Source organism: Lampetra planeri, chromosome 25 (genome assembly GCF_965212315.1).
Source record: "Lampetra planeri chromosome 25, kcLamPlan1.2.h2, whole genome shotgun sequence".
NCBI lineage: Eukaryota > Metazoa > Chordata > Hyperoartia > Petromyzontiformes > Petromyzontidae > Lampetra > Lampetra planeri.
In genome coordinates, this window is record NC_136131.1 from 4,970,630 (window position 1) to 4,992,806 (window position 22,177).

Below are 22,177 nucleotides of genomic sequence, written 5' to 3' on the forward strand. Positions count from 1 at the left end.
TGATGTTAATGATGTTATGGAAACAATCAGAATTAGCAATTAAAATGTATTGAACAAATACCAGCACAATCAACTTGCATGAACTTTATTGAGTGTCATTTGTGTAGTGCTGGTTCCCATATTGGTCCTGTCATTTTGCATCGACACAAAAACACAATCCTCGCCTTATTAATCCCAACATGCCATGTTTCACCAACCACATTCCATTTACTCAACTAATGTTGGTTATTCTAGATCCCCTTTTACAGCCAAGCGACATCTCCTTGGTGAGAAAGTTAGACGCAACATATGATGTTGATTCCCTTTTCAGATCTATCTACGAGCCTGACCAGCACAGGGGTCCTGCCACTGTGACTGAAAGGCTTCTGCTACATCAATTGCAAATTCAGACGTGATTTTGTTTTATTGAATACAACATTGTTGACGAAGCTGAGACGATTAAAAAATCACAACCTCGGACAGCAATAAAAACCCAGGATGTTCGTGGCACAAATATTAGACAGCGCAGACAGCCAGTCATCTTCACTACAGTAATAACAAAATTCTTATGACAAAAAAAAGTTTCAACATTTTTCAAGCATGCTTCAAAGCAAAATGTTTTTGAATTGCAACTTCACATGTAAATGTGCAAGATATTTCGTTACAATAGCCACGTGGTAGCGAAGCAGATTTGTGATTGGCCAAAATAAATGTGGTGGTGATGTCAACACGTTACTCTTTGTATTAAAGGACATAAATACGGATACAAATTTACAAAGCGAAACGACAGGGATTCGACACAACCTATCATACCTCTGGGATCGATACCAAAAAAAAGTACACCACAGAAGTCAGCAATCGTCGTTATGGTGAGACTGGCCTACGTGATGGAAATGTTGACCACCAAGAGATGAGAGAGAGCCTTGTACGTCCAATGTTGCTCACACCTGAGTAGACGGAGGGAGACAATGCCCACCTCATGTCCATGCTGGCCAGATGAGTTGGAAGAGGTGATGTTACCTATTCGGCATGCGTTTCAGATTGAATTTTTTCAGAAGTCAGATTTTCTGATATTTTAGTTTTTTGGGCCAAAACTTGGTTGTCGTATTTTTTTTTATTTACTTTTGAATAGCATTTAATAAAGTTAATGTGTATGCATGGAATGTGATCTTTTTTTTATCATGAAATAACTTAATATTATTTTTACGTGAACAAGAATATACATTTGCCGATTAAAAGCAAAAGGAGGCATGAAGATGGCACTTTTGGCATAAAAATATGGACGTAACTTCAAAAGTAACTTCAAAAGTGAAGTTACTTAACATGACATCACATTACTGCGTAACTATGCCCGATATTTTGAAAATCGGATTAATAAAAGGTCAAACTTTCCCAAACAATCAAGCAACGTGCTCATAACTGTGGGCAGCTCCTTAGTGGGGGAAATTCCACACTCCCATGGCAGGGTCCACCCATAGGACAACTTTCCAAACCAGAAGTGATTCCCAATAACATTGACTGCAGTGTACCCTACTGCAGATGCATAGAAAAATTAACAGCCGCTCAAGTGTTTCAACAACACTGACGAAGAGTCAAACCCTGAACCCTCTGGGTGTGCAAATCTAACGAGCTTACCCTTCTGCATCACGGTAGCTTAAATATGTGCATCGAAAATAAACTACAGAATTACAGCAACACAATAAACCGTGCTTAATATGTCCTTATGGCAAAATTAGACAACACCTGCAACAAACATAAGTATATGCAGGAGTGTGCAAAGAGTGAAAGTGCCAAAAGTTAGGCATTCTATTGCAACATAGTTGATGAATACAAAATAGTTTGTTTTAACACGTTGTAATTCAAGTACATGTAACTTTCACAACGTATACCATATGTATTTCTTGACAATGCCACTGGCTAAAATGATATTACAAGCTCAATTTCCTACCTGGGTAGGCCCAACCCATCACCCCCCCCCCCCAAGGGTTGGTACATTGAGCATCAACTGGGGAGGCTGCACCACTTAGTGGGAAGTCGACAGCAGTTGTCCTCTCTACGATTCCAGACAGAGGAAAACGGAATTTCCACCACTGGCTCAGGTCAGTGGCGAGTGTTGTCCGATGCTTACATGAGCACTCACTTTTCTCGGGTGGTGAGGCTGCCGTTGTAAAGTGCAGTGAAGATAAAGGTACAGCCCTGCAATTACTTGCTGATCCCACTGTTAATGGAAAGAGCTCCACTAGAAGGAGCTCTAGAGAGTCCTTCTAGAGGGTATTTTGCCTAATCTTCCACGTCTTGAAAGAGGTGGAAGCACCCACACTTTAGCCCACCACACACTACCTGCTCATCGACTGCGGTTAACTCATTTACTGCTATTATTTTACCAGGTAAGGCCCACTGAGCTATATAGCACTTTTTTCAGAAGCGAGCTGGTCACAAATTATAGTTCAACGAAGTGGATTATCATTTGGAAATTTATAGCAGCCAAATACTCTAAAGCTATGTTTCTAAATGTGAAGGGAAAAACCGGTGGACCCGGAGAAAAATCCACGCGTCCACGGGGAGAGAGACACGCAAACTCCAAATATACAGGCATCAGGGTCGGGATCGAACCCACGATCTCCTACATACCAGATGAGGGAGATAACATCTCACCACCAGTAGGGAAATGGTAAGGGGGGGGTTTAAGAAACGTGTCCCATTGTTTCCACTGCTGTGCCGGGAGATCGAATCGAACCAGCTGCCTCTGGATTGCAAACGCAGTGTGCTTAGTATTACACCACTGGATTATCCATAAAGCACATTTCTAGTCACACACCTTTGATTTACAATGCCATTCCAGAAGGTATTTTACATTACTTACATGCTACCAGGTAAGTAGCCATTGAGAAAACAGGTTTCGTGGATGGGGCAAACAGTTTGCTTTGGGAACAAAGATTTGTAAAGTTAGCTATATTTTACATTCCTACACGACAATTGACTTGTGCAAACCATTTTAAAGACTTAAAATGTACCCCAATATTTAAAAACTGCCGTTTTACAGCCATAAAACTTCAGCCACAGCACAAGGTGAACAAACGTCCCGATCCTCCCGAGCCAAAAACCGAACTCTTCGTACGTCCGAGTCACAAGACACAAAAAACAAGGTGCTCTTGCCAAGCACGCTCAGAAGCTTCTCTGCAATGCAAGTCATGGACGGTAACCTGAGGGCGCACGTGCTCAGCATGGGTACCATGTGAATGGTCACGTGGGAGGTGGGGTAACAGGGCCAGTTCGCTCGCAATGGTTGGCGGTGGTACTTGAGGTTTTCGAAATACGCGGCAGCGCCCCTCCGGAGTACCCACGTCTGGCGCCGCTGGCAGATTTTTCCTGTTTCAAATGAAGTTACGGGTTTCCCTCCCTTCACGCGGTAGATGCGTTCCAAAAAAAAAAAGGCGCACAAAGCAAAAAACCGCGTCGCAACACGCCGCAGAATACAACTGGCGACCGAGTAGCCTACACAGTACATACAACGTGTTCCCACATCCTACCGCGTAGCCCAGGGGTGCCGCTACTGAAATAACAAGAAGAGTTTTTTTTTTCGAATTGGGTGTAAAAAAACCTCAATATTTAAAGAGGCCCGCCATGCACTCACGTGAACTCGAGACGGTCCTTAAAGAGCCGCACGCGGCTCCGGAGCTGCGTGCCGGCGAATTCAAACCGCATCCAGCAAATCTTTGGGTGGAAATCGGTTAGCCGCATGTGTGCAAAAAAAAAATCTCACAAACCGAACTGGCACAATAGCAGCAGAGGGAATAACGTGTGCGGTGAAAGTTGACACCTCAGCCGCGTCTCTGTTCAGCCACACGTGAAGCTGCCCAGGAGCCACATGCGGCTGACGGGCCACGTTCTACCCCCCCCCCCATCTTCCAGCAAGTATTAATAACAGTACCGCATCACTCAGAGACGTTGCCTGTCTCATTCACCACTGTGCGATCCGCTAAACAAGCAACATCCTGCACCTCAGTCGTAAAATTCATTGAGCATCGTTTCTAAACATACAGCATTGTTTACGATGTGCGTCCCCATTTCCTATAAAATGCCAAACAAACACAACCTAAGCAAAGCATAATTGCTGTAAACTTTTCAAGATTGCACCATTGGAACCTCATTTGCCAGTAAAAATATGATAATAGTTTTTTTTTACCCTTTTATCTGGCAACAAAACCAACACCTTTTTTTACGAGGAGTCATGTTTGCATAGACCACAATACCTGCAATCATAATGCAAACAAAAAACATAACTCTGATAATGTTATAAAAGGGTAAAAAAAAACAATTATCATATTTTTGATAATGTTATCAGAGTTATGTTTTTTTTTGCATTATGACTGCAGGTCTTGTGGTCTATGCAAACATGACTCCTCGTAAAAAAGCTATCAGTTTTGTTGCCAGATAAAAGGGTAAAAAAACTATTATCATATTTTCAAGATTGGTTTTAGTTTTCCCCACAAAAAAGATGATAAAATTGTAACAAAGCACTATTGAGAACGATCTCACCCTACTTCACTTTTGGAGCAGTGTAATAACATTACATTTGCATTCTACGCACCACATAAAAGCCCTCATGTACACCACTAAAAACAACAAAGTGGAGAGAGACCAATATATGCATTACAATTCAGCTCAACTGCACCGCGATCCATTTATAGATACCCCATTCAAATAACGAATAAAATCTACACGCCCTCATTGCATCGTTTAACGCTCCCCTCTGCAAGACGCGGTGCCAAGACTTTCACAACATTCACTTAGCTGTTGAGAACTACAAGGATCATTAGAAATCAATGGGGGGGGGGGGGGGGGGGGGGTAGCTACAAATAGACAAGCGTTGCCACCTGTCCTGGTTTTCCCAGAATTCTCCTCCCGCTTGGAGGCAGCAGCTGTGCTAGGAAATCTGTCCGCGCGAGACATTAACACCGTTTGTGTCCGGTGTATAAACATAATAGTAATACACCACACACTCAAGACAATACCTTTTACATGTAATCATCCAGTCTTCTGATATTGAGATATTCTTCTTCCTGTGTTATGTCCCAGCTTTATTGTACTATAGTGGATGGGGGGGCAACCCTGCCCTGTACAATGAAACCAGGGATAGTTAGTGTTTTACTGCAAACTGGTTTAACAAACTGATCAAAATTTTTACTAATAGTTTAACCAACCTGCTTTCCCTTCATTTTTCGTTTCATTTGGAATGTTTTCAAAGTTAGAAAGCTCCTGCCTAAGCGCGAGCGCACACACTCGTTCGTGCGTACCCTGCATCAGCTTCACCTTTCCTGCTCAAGGGCAGTCGTGTAAGGCACTCACCCAGGGGAGTACTTGAACAATCGCCCCTTATGTGCCAGCGACTCACTCAAGCGAAACGTCATTCACATCCCGCACGACAAACTCAAGGTTGAAGCAGTCAAATATTTCACGGAGACAGAGCTTTTACAATTGCACTGATGACAGATGCTAAGAGATTCTCATGATAGCTAGGCTGAAAGCACGATCCCATTGCTACAGTCGTACATAATTCCCCGCAGGATAGTGGCATCGGCAGGATAGTGGCAACGTAGAGAAGCCGGGCTTCACGGAGCCAGGGTGCGGCACGCATCGGCTCCGATGCCTCTGTCATGTTTAAATGGTAATTCTGGCTTATGCCACCCAGCTCGTATCAACCCAGGTTCCAGCCAGCCCATATTGATGATAATCGCCATTGAAACGTGCAGCTGAACAGCCTGTAGTTTCATATTTCACCATAATACTGTAAATGTCTTTATTATTGTTGGCCTTCATTAGTTTCTTCTTTATTCTCTCTATATTACGAGTGCAGTCATAATTATTAGCTTTTGCTGCATTTCCATTGAATTTGCTCTTTACTGAGAAGTTTCAATATAATAGGCGCTTTATAAAATATCGATTATTATTATGTAATGTTCAACTGCTTTAATGGTGATCGCGGTTGATGCAAGCAGGTTTGGTACTGGGGGAAACCGCTGGGATTACCGCCGAGACCAGAACTACCACCGGGACCTCTCACCATCGAGTCCCAATCGAGTCCCACTCGATCTTATTATACACCTCGAGTGGGACTCGAGCAAGTGCTGCCATCTTCCTTTAACTGAACGCGAGATTGTAGAGTCGGCATCGCCCATAGAAGAATCGCAGACATAACCCAGGGTGGAATTGTACGAATGGAATACGATTCCTGAAGGAATCGCCCAGCTCTAACTGACAGCCCGTTGAAGCAAATAAAAATGGGGTAGGTTTACATCCTGATGAAACCTACATCTCCCCCATTGTTGGTAATGGAGCTATCAGCAAATTGTTGTCAAAAACTTGATGTAAATTTACATCTGTCAATATGCAAATTAGATGTATAATGTGCAGGAGTACAGTATGTAGTATTTACATCTGCAGATCATCCAAGTCGTCTGTTAACATTTAGATGACTAAATATTTGTTTTAACTATATGATATGACATGATTAGAATGATATGTCATATTCAACTCACCTAAGGCATCACTACACGAACTACATTTACTTCCCAATTACATGATGTGTTTCCACTCCAATTAGCATATTGAGTCGTCGATTAAAGTCATTAAATGTTTTAAATAAAAGCAATCCTAAAAAGTAATCAACCGGTACATTACATATTCTTGGTTCTTTCGGTAAAGTCACATAGAAGGGAAAATAATAAAAATAAAACAATAACATTCTCATGACGTTTCGATTGCAACACGAGCAATCATCACCGAAAGAACCAAGAATATGAATTCCTGCAAGTCACGAAAGCTTTAAATCGGTACATTACAATTAACAGTAATCATTATCACAAGCTGAACATAAAATAATATGCAAATTATCTTTGGTAACCCCATTCGTGTAATATTCCTGAACTCTACGCACAAGTGTAAACTAAGTCATGCTTTTCAAATGTCGGGCTTGCCCAACACTGAAGTGAATTCTCAAGCCATTTGGGCCAAGCCAACACCGGAGCCTATACAGTAGGAGGTTTTTTTTCCCCACTGGATATTTACCATCTCTTGCTGGAACCAAACCGTGAAACCGTGGCCCACGTGACATCTGAATCTGGCTCGGGGCCAAGGAGAGCCAGGGAAAGGGGCTAACGATGGTTCCGTCAGTCAGTGCTCTGCGAGGACACAGCGTCACCGCGTCATCTATACGCGACTTGACCAGTTTATTGCGTCCAGTGGAAAACACAACTTGGTGCCTCTAGAGCTGCACTGGGCTGGCTCGGCACGACCCTGGCATGGCCCCAGCATGGCTCTCGGCTCAGCTGTACAGTGGAGCATCAGTTAATGGGGATGAGGGCTTTTGCGTCAATTCTTGACACAAGTTCTTTTTTGATATCTTCTCCTTCTACCTTGTGCCAGCAGAAGCTGGGCTCCTTTACCACTGGAAGCTCGTAGCCCCCGTCCGTTCCTGGCGTGTCCGCAGGGCAAGTGCTACCATCTTCATTCGCCTGCGTGAAGATTGCATGCATCATTTTCGAATCAAACTCACGGACATCCTCATCGTGCATTCGCAAAACAAATGAACGTCAGTGTTGTGGCATTTTCGTGCCATGAGATATGGCATTTGATAGACTCCACATTTTCGTGGCTAGGTCAAACTCAAGGTAGAAGACTGGAGAATGTGAAAGCCATTACGCTACCATGAATGAAACATAATCTGCACCTTGACCGCAAAAGCTGCAAAATATAAAAACTGTACCTAATTCACAATACAATAATAGGTGAAGGAGCAGCCCTGCAATTGCTGACAGAAGGGCCTCCCCGAGAGGGAGCTCTAGAGAGCCCTTCTGCAGGGTATCTTGGTCTACTACTCCACGCTGGCCAGACATCTTGGAAGAGGTGGAAGGACCCATACTTCACCCCACTACATGTAACCTGCCAATCGACTGTGCTGTATTCATTTATACTGCTGGGTGAACAGAGGCAAGGGGGGGGGGGGGGGTGGCGTGATTTGAGTAACTTGAACGAACAACTTCTGGACACCAAGTGTGCTAACTGTTGCAAAAACGACAGCATTCAAATGCATTCTATGTTAATACATGACCACCTGTAGCTCTCCGAGGAGTATAATGAACTCAAGTAAAACAAACTCACCAATGGCTTTGTGGGACTGATTGTGATCAGGATGTTGAAGCAGATCCCATCAGCACCACCGTCCACCCCACCTCCTGCCAAGTGCTGTATCCCCAGCAGCCCCAACATTCGGGCGTGAATCTTGGGGGGGCTGGGCCATACCTTCTGGAGCAGCCTGGTTAAGACACCACGGACACAGGCGGCATTTAACACGTTGAGCTCTCCGACGAATTCAGTGCCTGAGAAGCTCCCAGCGTGTGCAGCGAAACGTTGGACTTCACGGCGAACAACACGGGTTCGATTCCCTTCCCTCAGCGTCATCTCAGTGATTCCTCATCATCGCCACCATCATCATCATCATCATCAGCTATGGTCACTCCACTGCTGGATGAAAGCCTCCCCAAGCCTCCATCATCGTCAGGTATGGTCACTCGACTACTGGATGAAGGCCTTCTCCACCATCATCTGCCCCAACAGCCTGGTAAAGGCTACATGGGGGATCTTTGTGTCCTTGTTTCCTTCAGAGACGCTGCTACTCACGGTGCCACGGTGGCAAGATGTTAACTACCTCACCTGTTATACATGATGTCGTGGGTTCGATCGGTTGGCTATGTATGATAAGAAAGAAGTTCAAAATACATACATACACACGGTAGGACCTGAAAATACATGAGAGCTCTGAACGACAGAATGGCGCAAACCTCCAGGATAGTTATACCACGTGCTGTTCGCCAAGTGCTACTCACTCGCGTACTATCTGACCGAATCACATTGCTGGATGGGGCACTCGTCTCACCAAAAGAAGGACAGGGATTCAAATGTCAGCTGGAGGTTGATTAAGCCTACCAACTCTGTGGGGAGTTCGATAAAAACAGGCAATACTTCGTGGCAAACTGGTAGGGTAATGGCCCCTGCCATGTGAATGTGGAATGTCCGCCAATGGCTCAAGACCAATTGCTCATTTGAACACAGACGAAGTTTGATTCAATAATTAGAAAGTTAGAAGTTTCATACACTAATGATTCATTGTAAAGAAAGAAACTGCATGCCGACTGGTATTGCTGTAAAAGCCATCCAGGTAAATTACGATAATAATAAAGTGTAATGATTTGTGAGGTTATGCCACTTAGTCAAGTATCTGAATTTCAACCAAAGGCTCAGAACTTCCTATAGGGATATACACTAACATATGCTTATTTGTGATATACAATACAATGCAATTTTCATTTTAACATATAGAGCATCTAAATATGGTGGTGAGATTTTATCATCCTCGCCGAGTACGCAGGAGGTCGTGGGTTTGATTCCGACCCTACTCGCTCTGCCCGTGATCACGTGGATTTTTCTCCGGGTCCTCCATTTATGCGCTCCACATTTAGAAACATGCAATTACATTATTTGATGGCTACAAAAAAAAAGAGTTCATAGCTAAGTGGGCTTTACCTGCTAAATAAAATAGTTTAGTAGGCAACTGCATCACATGGGGACACATTTTGATATTGTCTTGCCTGGTAATTGCTGTCTGGATGCTGGAGGAGGCTTCTGCTTGTGATAACCCACAGACCGTCACGGGCAGGTGTGGATCTACTTCCTGGTCACCACATCCCAGTACATACACCATACCCTCTTCAATGCTGCAAAAACATACCGCACAGACAACAACAGGCATTATCCACTCAGCGACGGTGAACTTATCATGATGCTTGTGCTAGAGTATGTGCACGCAAAAACCACGTGAAATGGCAAGATATTGCTGGCAGAAGCGATCAGGACAGACCCAGGTGTTATAGATTAAAAGCATTGGGTAACTGGTTAAAACAAAACAAAGATCCTCCGTTAAGCCAAACAGGCTGCAGAAGTTGTGTTTGTCAACATCTATGACTGGCATTGAAGAAAAAGGGTTGATGTAGCTAGCACCCCATTCCTGACCAGCTTTGTCTCTCGAGTGCTGATGTTCGCGTAACCAAGGAAGTTCGCAAGACAGGTTCGGGCAACACTTCCCACTGATATTTCCTTGGCCGGGAAATCAAACATATGTCACCAAGTAGCATTCGTGTGTGTTTTTTGAGAATGTAACATTAACTTAAGTTAATTACTCAATTCAATGTTTAAGTATCCACAGTATTTTTAAGCGTTGTGTGTATAAAAGTTGTCCCGGAGCAGGAAGTGATAGTACCAACAGTGATTTTGTTTTCATACTCTAACTCTGGCATAAACTAGATGTGAACAAGTCTGTTTTTTTGAGTGAGAAAACATTGAGAATGCATAAGAATGCTTGGAATTGCTTCTGGTCCAATAGTAAAATATTAAATTATATCACACTGTGCCTGTAGGGCCATACGAGGTATTTGTCCGAAGACAAATCACAAACCAAGGTTGCTACAATTGCACACTGCACGAACAAACACACCAATGTCCCCCACTCCCTACTCACACACGAAGACAAGGGTCCCACGAATGTACAAAAAGACCGATGGGGCAAGTGCTGTTAACGAGCATCTATCAATGCCAGCGTGATGCATTGAGGGGATTGCCTTTGTAAAGTTTGTACACTGCATCGGATACACATTTAAAGCTGTGTCAACCAAGCGGAGGTCCAGAACCAGTTCAGGTATCACTCGCCATGGCAGGGAATCAAAAATTAAGTTTGCAGTTTTTTTTGTCGCAGTGCACCAACCACTGCACAACCATTCCCCGCACACACACACAAACACACAAACCCTTGCAAGGATCAGGCAAAACAGACAGCATTCAAACGACAGGCAGTTTCTCCCATTCCTGAAGCGACGACTTGAAACCCTTACCTAGGTGGCCACCACACCATGGTGGCGCGCAGGCACACAACTGGGCAAGGCAGCTCACTGGGTAGGGCGTGGGGGTGTCGTGGCAGCCTGGCATAGGCCACGGCGGCACCCACCAGTCCCAGCATGTCGCGCCCACGCAGGGGCAGCGGGCACACGCGGTCCCACCAACACGCCTGCAGAGACTCTTCGTCTGCCTCTGCCTCCGTTTTCAATTTGCCGCCTGCAATGCAACAGACGTATCTCGCGTGTCAGTCCATTGTTCGGAGGATATGAAGCCAATGTTGTACGTGTATGTATGTTTCACTTCTTTCGCAACGTACCTAGCCAACCGTGCTTATCGGAGATACAGAGGAAAGGACAATAAACTAAACACAGAAAGCGGTTATAAAGAAAAGAATTTTCAATCTAGATTCAAAAGTACATAGCTCCGGTGGCTTATTACATCTCAAGGAAGAGCATTCCAGATAGCCGCACAAGCGCATCTGAAAGCGCGCGATGCGGTAACCGTCTTTGTTCGATGGCTAGCAAAAATCTGTTGCGAGGACGACCGGAGTTTGCGTGATGGTTTATGCTCCTTGGCGAGATCAGCAGGGCCATGAAAGTTATTTTACCATACTTCACCATGTTGAGTTGGTTGAGCCAAATAATTGCGTCAGGAGTAGCAGCGTGTATCGCCGTGATGATGCCTCCTTCGTATTTTAGTGAATGTTCCATGGTCTGTTCTGGGTGAGCACACTCCTACACTGACCGGAGAGGGTTTAATTTTCCCATATGTGCATCAAGTATCAAGTAGAGTCTGCTCTCCTAGAACACGTGTTCTCATAACGCGATTTGGCTATAATGCGATTCAAGTATTCGGGAACAATGTTTTTATATTTCGATTTAAAGCTTTCGTGACTGCAGTGATTCATCTTCTTGGCTCTTTCGGTAAAGTCGCATAGAAGGGAAATAATAAAATAATAAACATAAAACATAATAAAATTCTCACGACGTTTCGGCCACAACGCAAGCAGCCGTCCTCAGGTGAAGAACAGGGTTGTCGGAAAGACAGCGTCTGACAGCCCTGTTCTTCACCTAAGGACGGCTGCTTGCGTTGTGGCCGAAACGTCGTGAGAATTAAATTTTATTATGTTTTATTTTTATTATTTTATTATTTCCCTTCTACATGACTTTACCGAAAGAACCAAGAAAATGTTTTTATAATGCGTAAGCGAACTGGATATAACGCAATTCAGTGAACATAACTACGTTGAGCGAGTAGGAATAAGCGGTGGTACGGCTGCCTTGGCGCAGCATTGCACAAGGCGGGATGCTGCTGGATGCTTCGAGATGCTACCCACATGCCTCAATCTTCGTGCAGCCTGCATACGCATCTCACGTGTTATCACGGACTAACGCTTTACCCTATATTATATATTACTAGCGGGAAGCACCCGGCGTTGTCCTGTGGGAAATATATTGAGAAACTTCTCAAAACTTAAAAACATAACATATACAAATGAAAAAAAAACTTTGATCATTACCTCATTAATAAGAATTAAAATAAACCCCAACGCACGGTGGAAAAAAAACTTAGGCTCGCGCGCCAAGATTCGAATCTTCAGATCGCGCAAATGAATCGAAGGTTGTAGATTTCTTTAGATTCGGCCTATTCCCGTTAAATCGATATCACAAACGCTGACCAGATATCGATTCTCGCCACACACTTCATGGTCATTTCCCCTCCCCAAAATACAAAAGTCTATTTTTTTACATTGTGTACAGTATGGGAGCTTCATTTATACCTGATGATGATTGCTTGTGTTGCAATCGAAACATCGTATGCTAGTATTTAATTATTATTTTATCTTCATACGTGACTTTACCGAAAGAAACAAAGAGTATGGGAGCTAGCCACATGGCAAATTAAAAGTTTGTTACCTATTTCTCCCCCCCCAGCCGCGCATTTGTGCGGAATACACGGCCTACGCAGAGGGTTGTGGGGGGATGCGTGACGTCGGCAGGCACACTGCGTCACGCTGCCGCATGCGGGTGACATGACAGAGATGTGACGTCACCGCTCACTTGCGTGCAAAATAAATGCATTATTGCGCCCCACCCCCTTAAAAAATACAAAAGTGTATTTGTATAATGTTTGCATGGTGTAAAGTCTGGAAAGTACCCACATGGCAAATTTCAAGTTTGTTGCATGTCGGGAAGTACGCAAAACATTTTGAACAGACACACACATTCACAAATTTCCCTTTTATATATATAGAACAACTAAATTTTTTCCTAACGTGGTGTTCTTCAGGAACGCAACAACCGCGTTACAGGAGAACAGGCCGGTCTTATAAGATGCCCTCAGTAAGACTGTGAACGGGGTGTCCGTGCGTACTCACCCGTGACCGTGGCCAGGAACACAAAGCGGACCCATCGCGGGCCGCTCTCCTCCACCGTGAGCAGGGTGTAGGGTTCGCACTCGAGTCCGGTCTCCTCACGCACCTCACGCTGCAAGCCTTGCACCAGGCTTTCCCTCCGCTCGAGGCGGCCTGCCGGGAGGTACCACCGGCCTCGACAGCTCGGCTTCGCCTCCTGGGTCAGCAGCACCTCGTTCTGAAATGAGGCGGGCACGTGATCATGGATCGAACGGACCTGGCTTGCAGCGCAGAAAATTGCACTGCTGTTCTGTACACCTCCCCCCCCCCTACTTCCCCAACCCACACTAACCAGCATGGTGAAGTATGGTGAAATAACTTTCATGGCCCTGCTGATCTCGTCAAGGAGCATAAACCATCACGCAAACTCCGGTCGTCCTCGCAACAGATTTTCGCAAGCCATCGGATAAAGACGGTTACCGCATCGCGCGCTTTCAGATGCGCTTGTGCGGCTGTCTGGAATGCTCTTCCTTCAGATATAATGAGCCACTGGAGCTATGTACTTTTGAATCTAGATTGAAAATTCATTTCTTTAGAACTGCTTTTCGTGTTAAGTTTGTTGTCCTTCCCCACACCTCCGATGAGCACGGTCGGCTACATACGGTGCGAAAGAAGTTCAACATCATACATACATGGCCCGCATGAGGATATCGTATTCTACCGATTGCATAACTTCTGCAACGTGGAAAAAAACCAGCTAAATTCTACAACTGTCCAGGTGTAACCCAGACATGTGGCAACATGAGTCAAGCTCACCCCACTCTCTGTCACTCGGCTCACATTCGAACATGAGAACACTTGTCACCATTGTTCAATGTCACCGTGCTCTTGGCAACGGTACGCCGTTGCGCACCTTGTCATTGAGGATAACGGCAGCAATGATGTAGCAGACGTTGGTGCGCAGGGCGACGGCGTCGGTAGGCGCGCCCTGGGGGGGCGACACGTCGCTCTGCGTGTAGGGGACCGCCTGGCCCCTCAGCAGCACGGACAGCTCCTGCTCCAACAGCGGAGAGACCCTCGCCATGCCGGCCCAGCCGGCGTGGTGCTTGGTGGTGGTGGTGGTGGCGGCACTACACAGCATCCATCATCTGCGCGTTTAAAGCACTATTAGTTATGGGCAATACTCTTCTTCTTCTTGGTTCTTTCGGTAAAGTCACGTAGAAGGGAAATAATAAAATAATAATAATAAAACATAATAAAATAATTCTCACGACGTTTCGGCCACAACGCAAGCAGCCGTCCTCCGGTGAAGAACAGGTCTTCAGACGCTGTCTTCCTGACAGACCTGTTCTTCACCTGAGGACGGCTGCTTGCGTTGTGGCCGAAACGTCGTGAGAATTATTTTATTATGTTGTATTTTTATTATTTCATTATTTCTCTTCTACGTGACTTTACTGAAAGAACCAAGAAGATGAATCCCTGCAGTCACGAAATCTTTAAATCGGCAATACTCTTTTAGCTCTCTCTCTCTCAGAGTGGTTGTGTCAAATGCATATAATCTATTTCTGATATGAATATGTAAATATATGTGTCACTGAATATTCAAATATATATATCAGCGATAACACCTATAATATTTAATTTCACCAACGATTATAGATGAACACTTTAATTTGCAATCGTTCACTATGGTGCTTAGTCTCGATAGCAAATTTTGAGCTTGCATAATAAGGTCAAGTATATGTATATGGATATAAATGAGAGTTACACCATGCACAAATAACAGAGGGCAAACTGATTTAAACACGGGCACATGCTTTGTAACTCTGCTTTAGAAGTAAGCAAATTGGGTCAATATTAATATTTTGCTGCACCTTTAAGGCACTGAAAATATTACATCAAATACATTTAAAACTTACATTCAGAACCTTTTATGCCGTTCAGAAAGATGAGCACGATAAGAATGTGAAGCATGCGGTGGCAGATGAATAAATTGGTCCAAATATAGCGGCAACTGGATCTCCGTTCTAAAAACGCATTGTCATGTACTAGCTATACAAGCGTTGCAAACGCTCTGACACTCAAAGGCATTAACAAAATAACTTGTAACGATGCACTGCCGCAATGACATACAGTATTAACCGTGTACATTAATGGTGCATGAAGGGGACGTCCATAAATGACGTCACGCGATTTTGGACGATTTTGGACGATTTTTGACCCCCCCCCCCATCGTCACACGGGGTCACAAAAAGTCAGACCCCCCCTCAAATATGACGTCATAAAGCTCTGCCCCCCCCCCCCCCCCCACAAATAAAACACGCTTCAAATCGCTTTAAACTATTGTCATTGTAGTGCGTATTTAATGTGGCGCTGCACTGTGATGTTGTAGGAGAAAACATTTATTAAAAAGTGTATTTAATTAAGCAGAACGTGTTGTCTATATTTATTTGAAATTGCGCATTTTGATGTGACGTCACATTTCTCACCCCCCCCCCCCCTCGTCACACATCGTCACAAATGTCTGACCCCCCCCCCCAGGTGCGTGACGTCATTTATGGACGGCCCCGAATGGCAATATTGACTGTTGGGCAGGAGCAACACATGTCCTTCATTGTGCACACATATGGCGTTGCTAGGACCCTTCAGCTACACACGTTTAAAAGCAGTATAAAGCTATAGAAATATAACGCCACTTTGTGATTTTTCACCTTAGTTCCAGAATGGGTTCGGGCCATGGTGAGGGGTACAAAGGTGGAATGAATCTGTGGAAATGTTTCAGCTCTGTAGACGAGGTGGTTATAATGGGGGAAATAATTAATTGAAGGGGGCAAGATTGGAGATAAAATCTGCAAGGGAAATACAATCGTTGAATGCTCAGCAGGGTCAAAAGTGTGAAATGAAAAGGTGAATGACAAGCAGGATGAACTATTTATTTTCAAAATATAACATTACAAACGAACAGCAACGTACCAATGTTTATACCGTACACAGTACCATGTTGGCATTTACATTTTCAAAGGCAGCCAGCCACGTCAAAAGCCATAAATAAGGTGAGGGCTATTTTTCAACCATCATTGCCCTGTTATCAGGCTCCATGCGTGAATTATTGCCATGATTCTTTGGTTCTTTCGGTAAAGTCACGTATAAAGATAAAATAATAAATTAAATTAAATACTAGCATACGACGTTTCGATTGCAACACAAGCAATCATCATCAGGTATAAATTAAATAGAAACACAAATCTAGTATACTTAGAAATGTAATGTAATACAACAGAGAGTCGGATAACATAACAGTCAACACCCTATCTGGTTGATTACGTTCTTCCTGAGAATGCTAAATTTGAGAGAGAGATTAAACACAGAACCAGAAACATAGACAGACATATAAGCATACAGCTTAGCAGACAGCTTATATGTCTGTCTATGTTTCTGGTTCTGTGTTTAATCTCTCTCTCAAATTTAGCATTCTCAGGAAGAACGTAATCAACCAGATAGGGTGTTGACTGTTATGTTATCCGACTCTCTGTTGTATTACATTACATTTCTAAGTATACTAGATTTGTGTTTCTATTTAATTTATACCTGATGATGATTGCTTGTGTTGCAATCGAAACGTCGTATGCTAGTATTTAATTGAATTTATTATTTTATCTTTATACGTGACTTTACCGAAAGAACCAAAGAATAATTCCTGCAGTCACGAAAGCTCCAAATTAAGTTTATTGCCATGAATTAACAGTGCCCAAATACAAATAGCCGCATTGTAAAATTACACATTCGCCGGTGCAATGTTCGCATTTGTTTAAAGACGATGATCAATCACCCAGTGTAATATAACCCCTCTGACGTATCGCATGTTATAGCCTGCTTGTAAACCACAACCGCTGGGAACAGTGCAATGAACCCGCCTTTGTTTAAATCCGCTGCTGGATATGAATCTCTCTCTGTGCCCCGTGTCAAGTTGTGGGGATAGCTTGAACACACTTCACCACAGGAACCCGACTTCACCACTGGAACCTGACTTCACCACTGGAACCTGACTTCACCACTGGAACCTGACTTCACCACAGGAACCTGACTTCACCACAGGAACCTGACTTCACCACTGGAACCTGACTTCACCACTGGAACCTGACTTCACCACTGGAACCTGACTTCACCACTGGAACCTGACTTCACCACTGGAACCTGACTTCACCACTGGAACCTGACTTCACCACTGGAACCTGACTTCACCACTGGAACCTGACTTCACCACAGGAACCTGACTTCACCACTGGAACCTGACTTCACCACAGGAACCACACTTCACCACAGGAACCTGACTTCACCACAGGAACCTGACTTCACCACAGGAACCTGACTTCACCACAGGAACCACACTTCACCACAGGAACCTGACTTCACCACAGGAACCTGACTTCACCACTAGAACCTGACTTCACCACAGGAACCTGACTTCACCACTGGAACCTGACTTCACCACTGGAACCTGACTTCACCACTGGAACCTGACTTCACCACTGGAACCTGACTTCACCACTAGAACCTGACTTCACCACTGGAACCTGACTTCACCACAGGAACCTGACTTCACCACAGGAACCTGACTTCACCACTGGAACCTGACTTCACCACTGGAACCTGACTTCACCACTGGAACCTGACTTCACCACAGGAACCTGACTTCACCACAGGAACCTGACTTCACCAATGGAACCTGACTTCACCACAGGAACCTGACATCAGCACTGGAACCTGACTTCACCACTAGAACCTGACATCAGCACTGGAACCTGACTTCACCACTAGAACCTGACTTCACCACAGGAACCTGACTTCACCACTGGAACCTGACTTCACCACAGGAACCTGACTTCACCACTAGAACCTGACTTCACCACTGGAACCTGACTTCACCACAGGAACCACACTTCACCACTGGAACCTGACTTCACCACTGGAACCTGACTTCACCACAGGAACCTGACTTCACCACTAGAACCTGACTTCACCACTGGAACCTGACTTCATCACAGGAACCTGACTTCATCACAGGAACCTGACTTCACCACTGGAACCTGACTTCACCACTGGAACCTGACTTCACCACAGGAACCTGACTTCACCACAGGAACCTGACTTCACCACTGGAACCTGACATCAGCACTGGAACCTGACTTCACCACTGGAACCTGACTTCACCACTGGAACCTGACTTCACCACTGGAACCTGACTTCACCACTGGAACCTGACTTCACCACAGGAACCTGACTTCACCACTGGAACCTGACTTCACCACTGGAACCTGACTTCACCACAGGAACCTGACTTCACCACTGGAACCTGACTTCACCACTGGAACCTGACTTCACCACAGGAACCTGACATCAGCACTGGAACCTGACTTCACCACAGGAACCTGACTTCACCACTGGAACCTGACTTCACCACTGGAACCTGACTTCACCACTAGAACCTGACTTCACCACTAGAACCTGACTTCACCACTGGAACCTGACTTCACCACAGGAACCTGACTTCACCACAGGAACCTGACTTCACCACTGGAACCTGACTTCACCACTGGAACCTGACTTCACCACTGGAACCTGACTTCACCACAGGAACCTGACTTCACCAATGGAACCTGACTTCACCACAGGAACCTGACATCAGCACTGGAACCTGACTTCACCACTAGAACCTGACATCAGCACTGGAACCTGACTTCACCACTAGAACCTGACTTCACCACAGGAACCTGACTTCACCACTGGAACCTGACTTCACCACAGGAACCTGACTTCACCACTAGAACCTGACTTCACCACTGGAACCTGACTTCACCACAGGAACCACACTTCACCACTGGAACCTGACTTCACCACTGGAACCTGACTTCACCACAGGAACCTGACTTCACCACTAGAACCTGACTTCACCACTGGAACCTGACTTCATCACAGGAACCTGACTTCATCACAGGAACCTGACTTCACCACTGGAACCTGACTTCACCACTGGAACCTGACTTCACCACTGGAACCTGACTTCACCACAGGAACCTGACTTCACCACTGGAACCTGACTTCACCACTAGAACCTGACTTCACCACTGGAACCTGACTTCACCACAGGAACCTGACTTCACCACTGGAACCTGACTTCACCACAGGAACCTGACTTCACCACTGGAACCTGACTTCACCACAGGAACCTGACTTCACCACAGGAACCTGACTTCACCACAGGAACCTGACTTCACCACTGGAACCTGACTTCACCACAGGAACCTGACTTCACCACAGGAACCTGACTTCACCACTGGAACCTGACTTCACCACAGGAACCTGACTTCACCACTGGAACCTGACTTCACCACAGGAACCTGACTTCACCACTGGAACCTGACTTCACCACTGGAACCTGACTTCACCACAGGAACCTGACTTCACCACTGGAACCTGACTTCACCACAGGAACCTGACTTCACCACAGGAACCTGACTTCACCACTGGAACCTGACTTCACCACAGGAACCACACTTCACCACAGGAACCTGACTTCACCACAGGAACCTGACTTCACCACTGGAACCTGACTTCACCACAGGAACCTGATTTCACCACTGGAACCTGACTTCACCACAGGAACCTGACTTCACCACAGGAACCTGACTTCACCAATGGAACCTGACTTCACCAATGGAACCTGACATCACCACAGGAACCTGACTTCACCACAAGAACCTGACTTCACCACAGGAACCTGACTTCACCACAGGAACCTGACTTCACCACAGGAACCTGACTTCACCACTGGAACCTGACTTCACCACAGGAACCTGACTTCACCACTAGAACCTGACTTCACCACAGGAACCTGACTTCACCACAGGAACCTGACTTCACCACTAGAACCTGACTTCACCACAGGAACCTGACATCAGCACTGGAACCTGACTTCACCACTGGAACCTGACTTCACCACTAGAACCTGACTTCACCACAGGAACCTGACTTCACCACAGGAACCTGACTTCATAACAGGAACCTGACTTCACCACTGGAACCTGACTTCACGACAGGAACCGGACTTCACCACAGGAACCGGACTTCACCACAGGAACCTGACTTCACCACTGGAACCTGACTTTCAATTAAAGTTTGGTGAAGCATTTAGGGGGTCAAAGTGTCCTGGCATCGACAGTCCAGTAAACTGGAATACTGGGATAGCAGTGAGCGTTATTGATTATACCATCGATTACCATGGCAGTGATCACAACCATTACAACCACTTGATCTGCTCCACATTGAGCAGCATTTACCACAACTGTTCTTGCTGTGGTTTTCACACCCGATGATGATGATTGCCTGTGTTGCAATCGACACGTCGTGAGCATTTTATTGTTTTATTCTTTAATTATTTCCCTTCTACGTGACCTTTACCGAAAGAACCAACAATATGAATACACCACTCGCAAAAAACACACGCGCGCGCACACTGACCGGGTCTTGACAATTCAACGTGAAAGCAGACTTGTTGCGATGTAGTAGAACACTTCGTCATGGTCTGTGTCTCCCTCAAAGTGTCGAATTGTTTAGCGACGCACGAAACGTCCGAGACGCGGAGCTAAACCACGCACTCTAATCACCTTTAATCACGCTAAACTACCACTATTATGCTCACTTCTAGAGCTTACACCTTGACAGCATTGCGTATGTCAATGTAGAAGAGACCATAGTTGTTGTACGTGTGTGTATATATATATAAAATGTTAGACTTACACAAGACGCAGCAGCAGCGGCGACGAATGTGGCAGATCGCCTCGCCGAGTTTGTTTACAAAGGGAGGAAGCCTCGGTCATTCGTGCCTCCGGATCAGAGGTTTTACCCTCCAGATCAGAGGTTTTACCCTCCAGATCAGAGGTTTTACCCTCCAGATCAGAGGTTTTACCCTCCAGATCAGGTTTTACCCTCCAGATCAGAGGCTTTACCCTCCAGATCAGAGGTTTTACCCTCCAGATCAGAGGTTTTACCCTCCAGACCTCGATGTTTTACCCTCCAGATCAGAGGTTTTATCCTCCAGATCTCGAGGTTTTACCCTCCAGATCAGAGGTTTTACCCTCCAGATCAGAGGTTTTACCCTCCAGATCAGAGGTTTTACCCTCCAGATTAGAGGTTTAACCCACCAGATCAGAAGTTTTACCCTCCAGATCAGAGGTTTTACACTCCAGATCAGAGGTTTTACCCTCCAGATCAGGTTTTACCCTCCAGATCAGAGGTTTTACCCTCCAGATCCGAGGTTTTACCCTCCAGACCTCGATGTTTTACCCTCCAGATCCGAGGTTTTACCCTCCAGATCTCGAGGTTTTACCCTCCAGATCAGAGGTTTTACCCTCCAGACCTCGAAGTTTTATCCTCCAGATCAGAGGTTTTACCCTCCAAATTAGAGGTTTTACCCTCCAGATCAGAGGTTTTACCCTCCAGATCAGAGGTTTAACCCTCGAAATCAGAGGTTTTACCCTCCAGATCAGAGGTTTTACCCACCAGATCAGAGGTTTTAACCCTCCAGACCTCGAGGTTTTACCTTCCAGATCAGAGGTTTTACCCTCCAGGTCAGAGGTTTTACCCTCCAGATCAGAGGTTTTCCCCTCCAGATCAGAGGTTTCACCCACCAGATCAGAGGTTTTACCCTCCAGATCAGAGGTTTAACCCTCCAGATCAGAGGTTTTACCCTCCAGATCAGAGGTTTCACCCTCCAGATCAGAGGCTTTACCCTCCAGACCTCGAGGTTTTACCCTCCAGATCAGAGGTTTTACCCTCCAAATCAGAGGTTTTACCCTCCAAATCAGAGGTTTTACCCTCCAGATCAGGTTTTACACTCCG

The 22,177-nt window shown here is 45.3% G+C and overlaps 1 protein-coding gene across 2 annotated transcripts; it reads right to left on the bottom strand.

The window, feature by feature from the left end:
• Positions 1 to 69: 69 nt before the first annotated feature.
• Positions 70 to 21,232, bottom strand: NUDT18 (nudix hydrolase 18). 2 transcript variants are annotated; one of them, XM_078605956.1, is made up of 7 exons: positions 21,077 to 21,232; positions 14,193 to 14,427; positions 13,304 to 13,517; positions 10,923 to 11,142; positions 9,627 to 9,752; positions 8,140 to 8,293; positions 70 to 7,493 (listed from the first exon to the last, which is right to left on the bottom strand). In XM_078605956.1, the coding sequence occupies exons 2-7, from the start codon at positions 14,418 to 14,420 to the stop codon at positions 7,323 to 7,325; spliced, it is 1,113 nt and encodes a 370-aa protein (XP_078462082.1). In that variant the 5' UTR covers positions 14,421 to 14,427; positions 21,077 to 21,232; the 3' UTR covers positions 70 to 7,322. The 2 variants fall into 2 exon arrangements, with proteins under 2 accessions (XP_078462082.1, XP_078462083.1); XM_078605957.1 differs by having other exon boundaries at positions 20,798 to 21,232.
• Between the last annotated feature and the right edge of the window lie 945 nt (positions 21,233 to 22,177).

Excerpts from the sequence above, each read along its gene's own strand:
- NUDT18 (XM_078605956.1), bottom strand. The coding sequence starts at position 14,420 with ATGCTGTGTAGTGCCGCCACCACCACCACCACCAAGCACCACGCCGGC. Across the intron at positions 13,518-14,192 it reads CCGTTATCCTCAATGACAAG|AACGAGGTGCTGCTGACCCA; the intron begins GTGCGCAACGGC and ends GCCTCATTTCAG. Across the intron at positions 8,294-9,626 it reads ATCCAGACAGCAATTACCAG|GCTGCTCCAGAAGGTATGGC; the intron begins GCAAGACAATAT and ends TGTCTTAACCAG.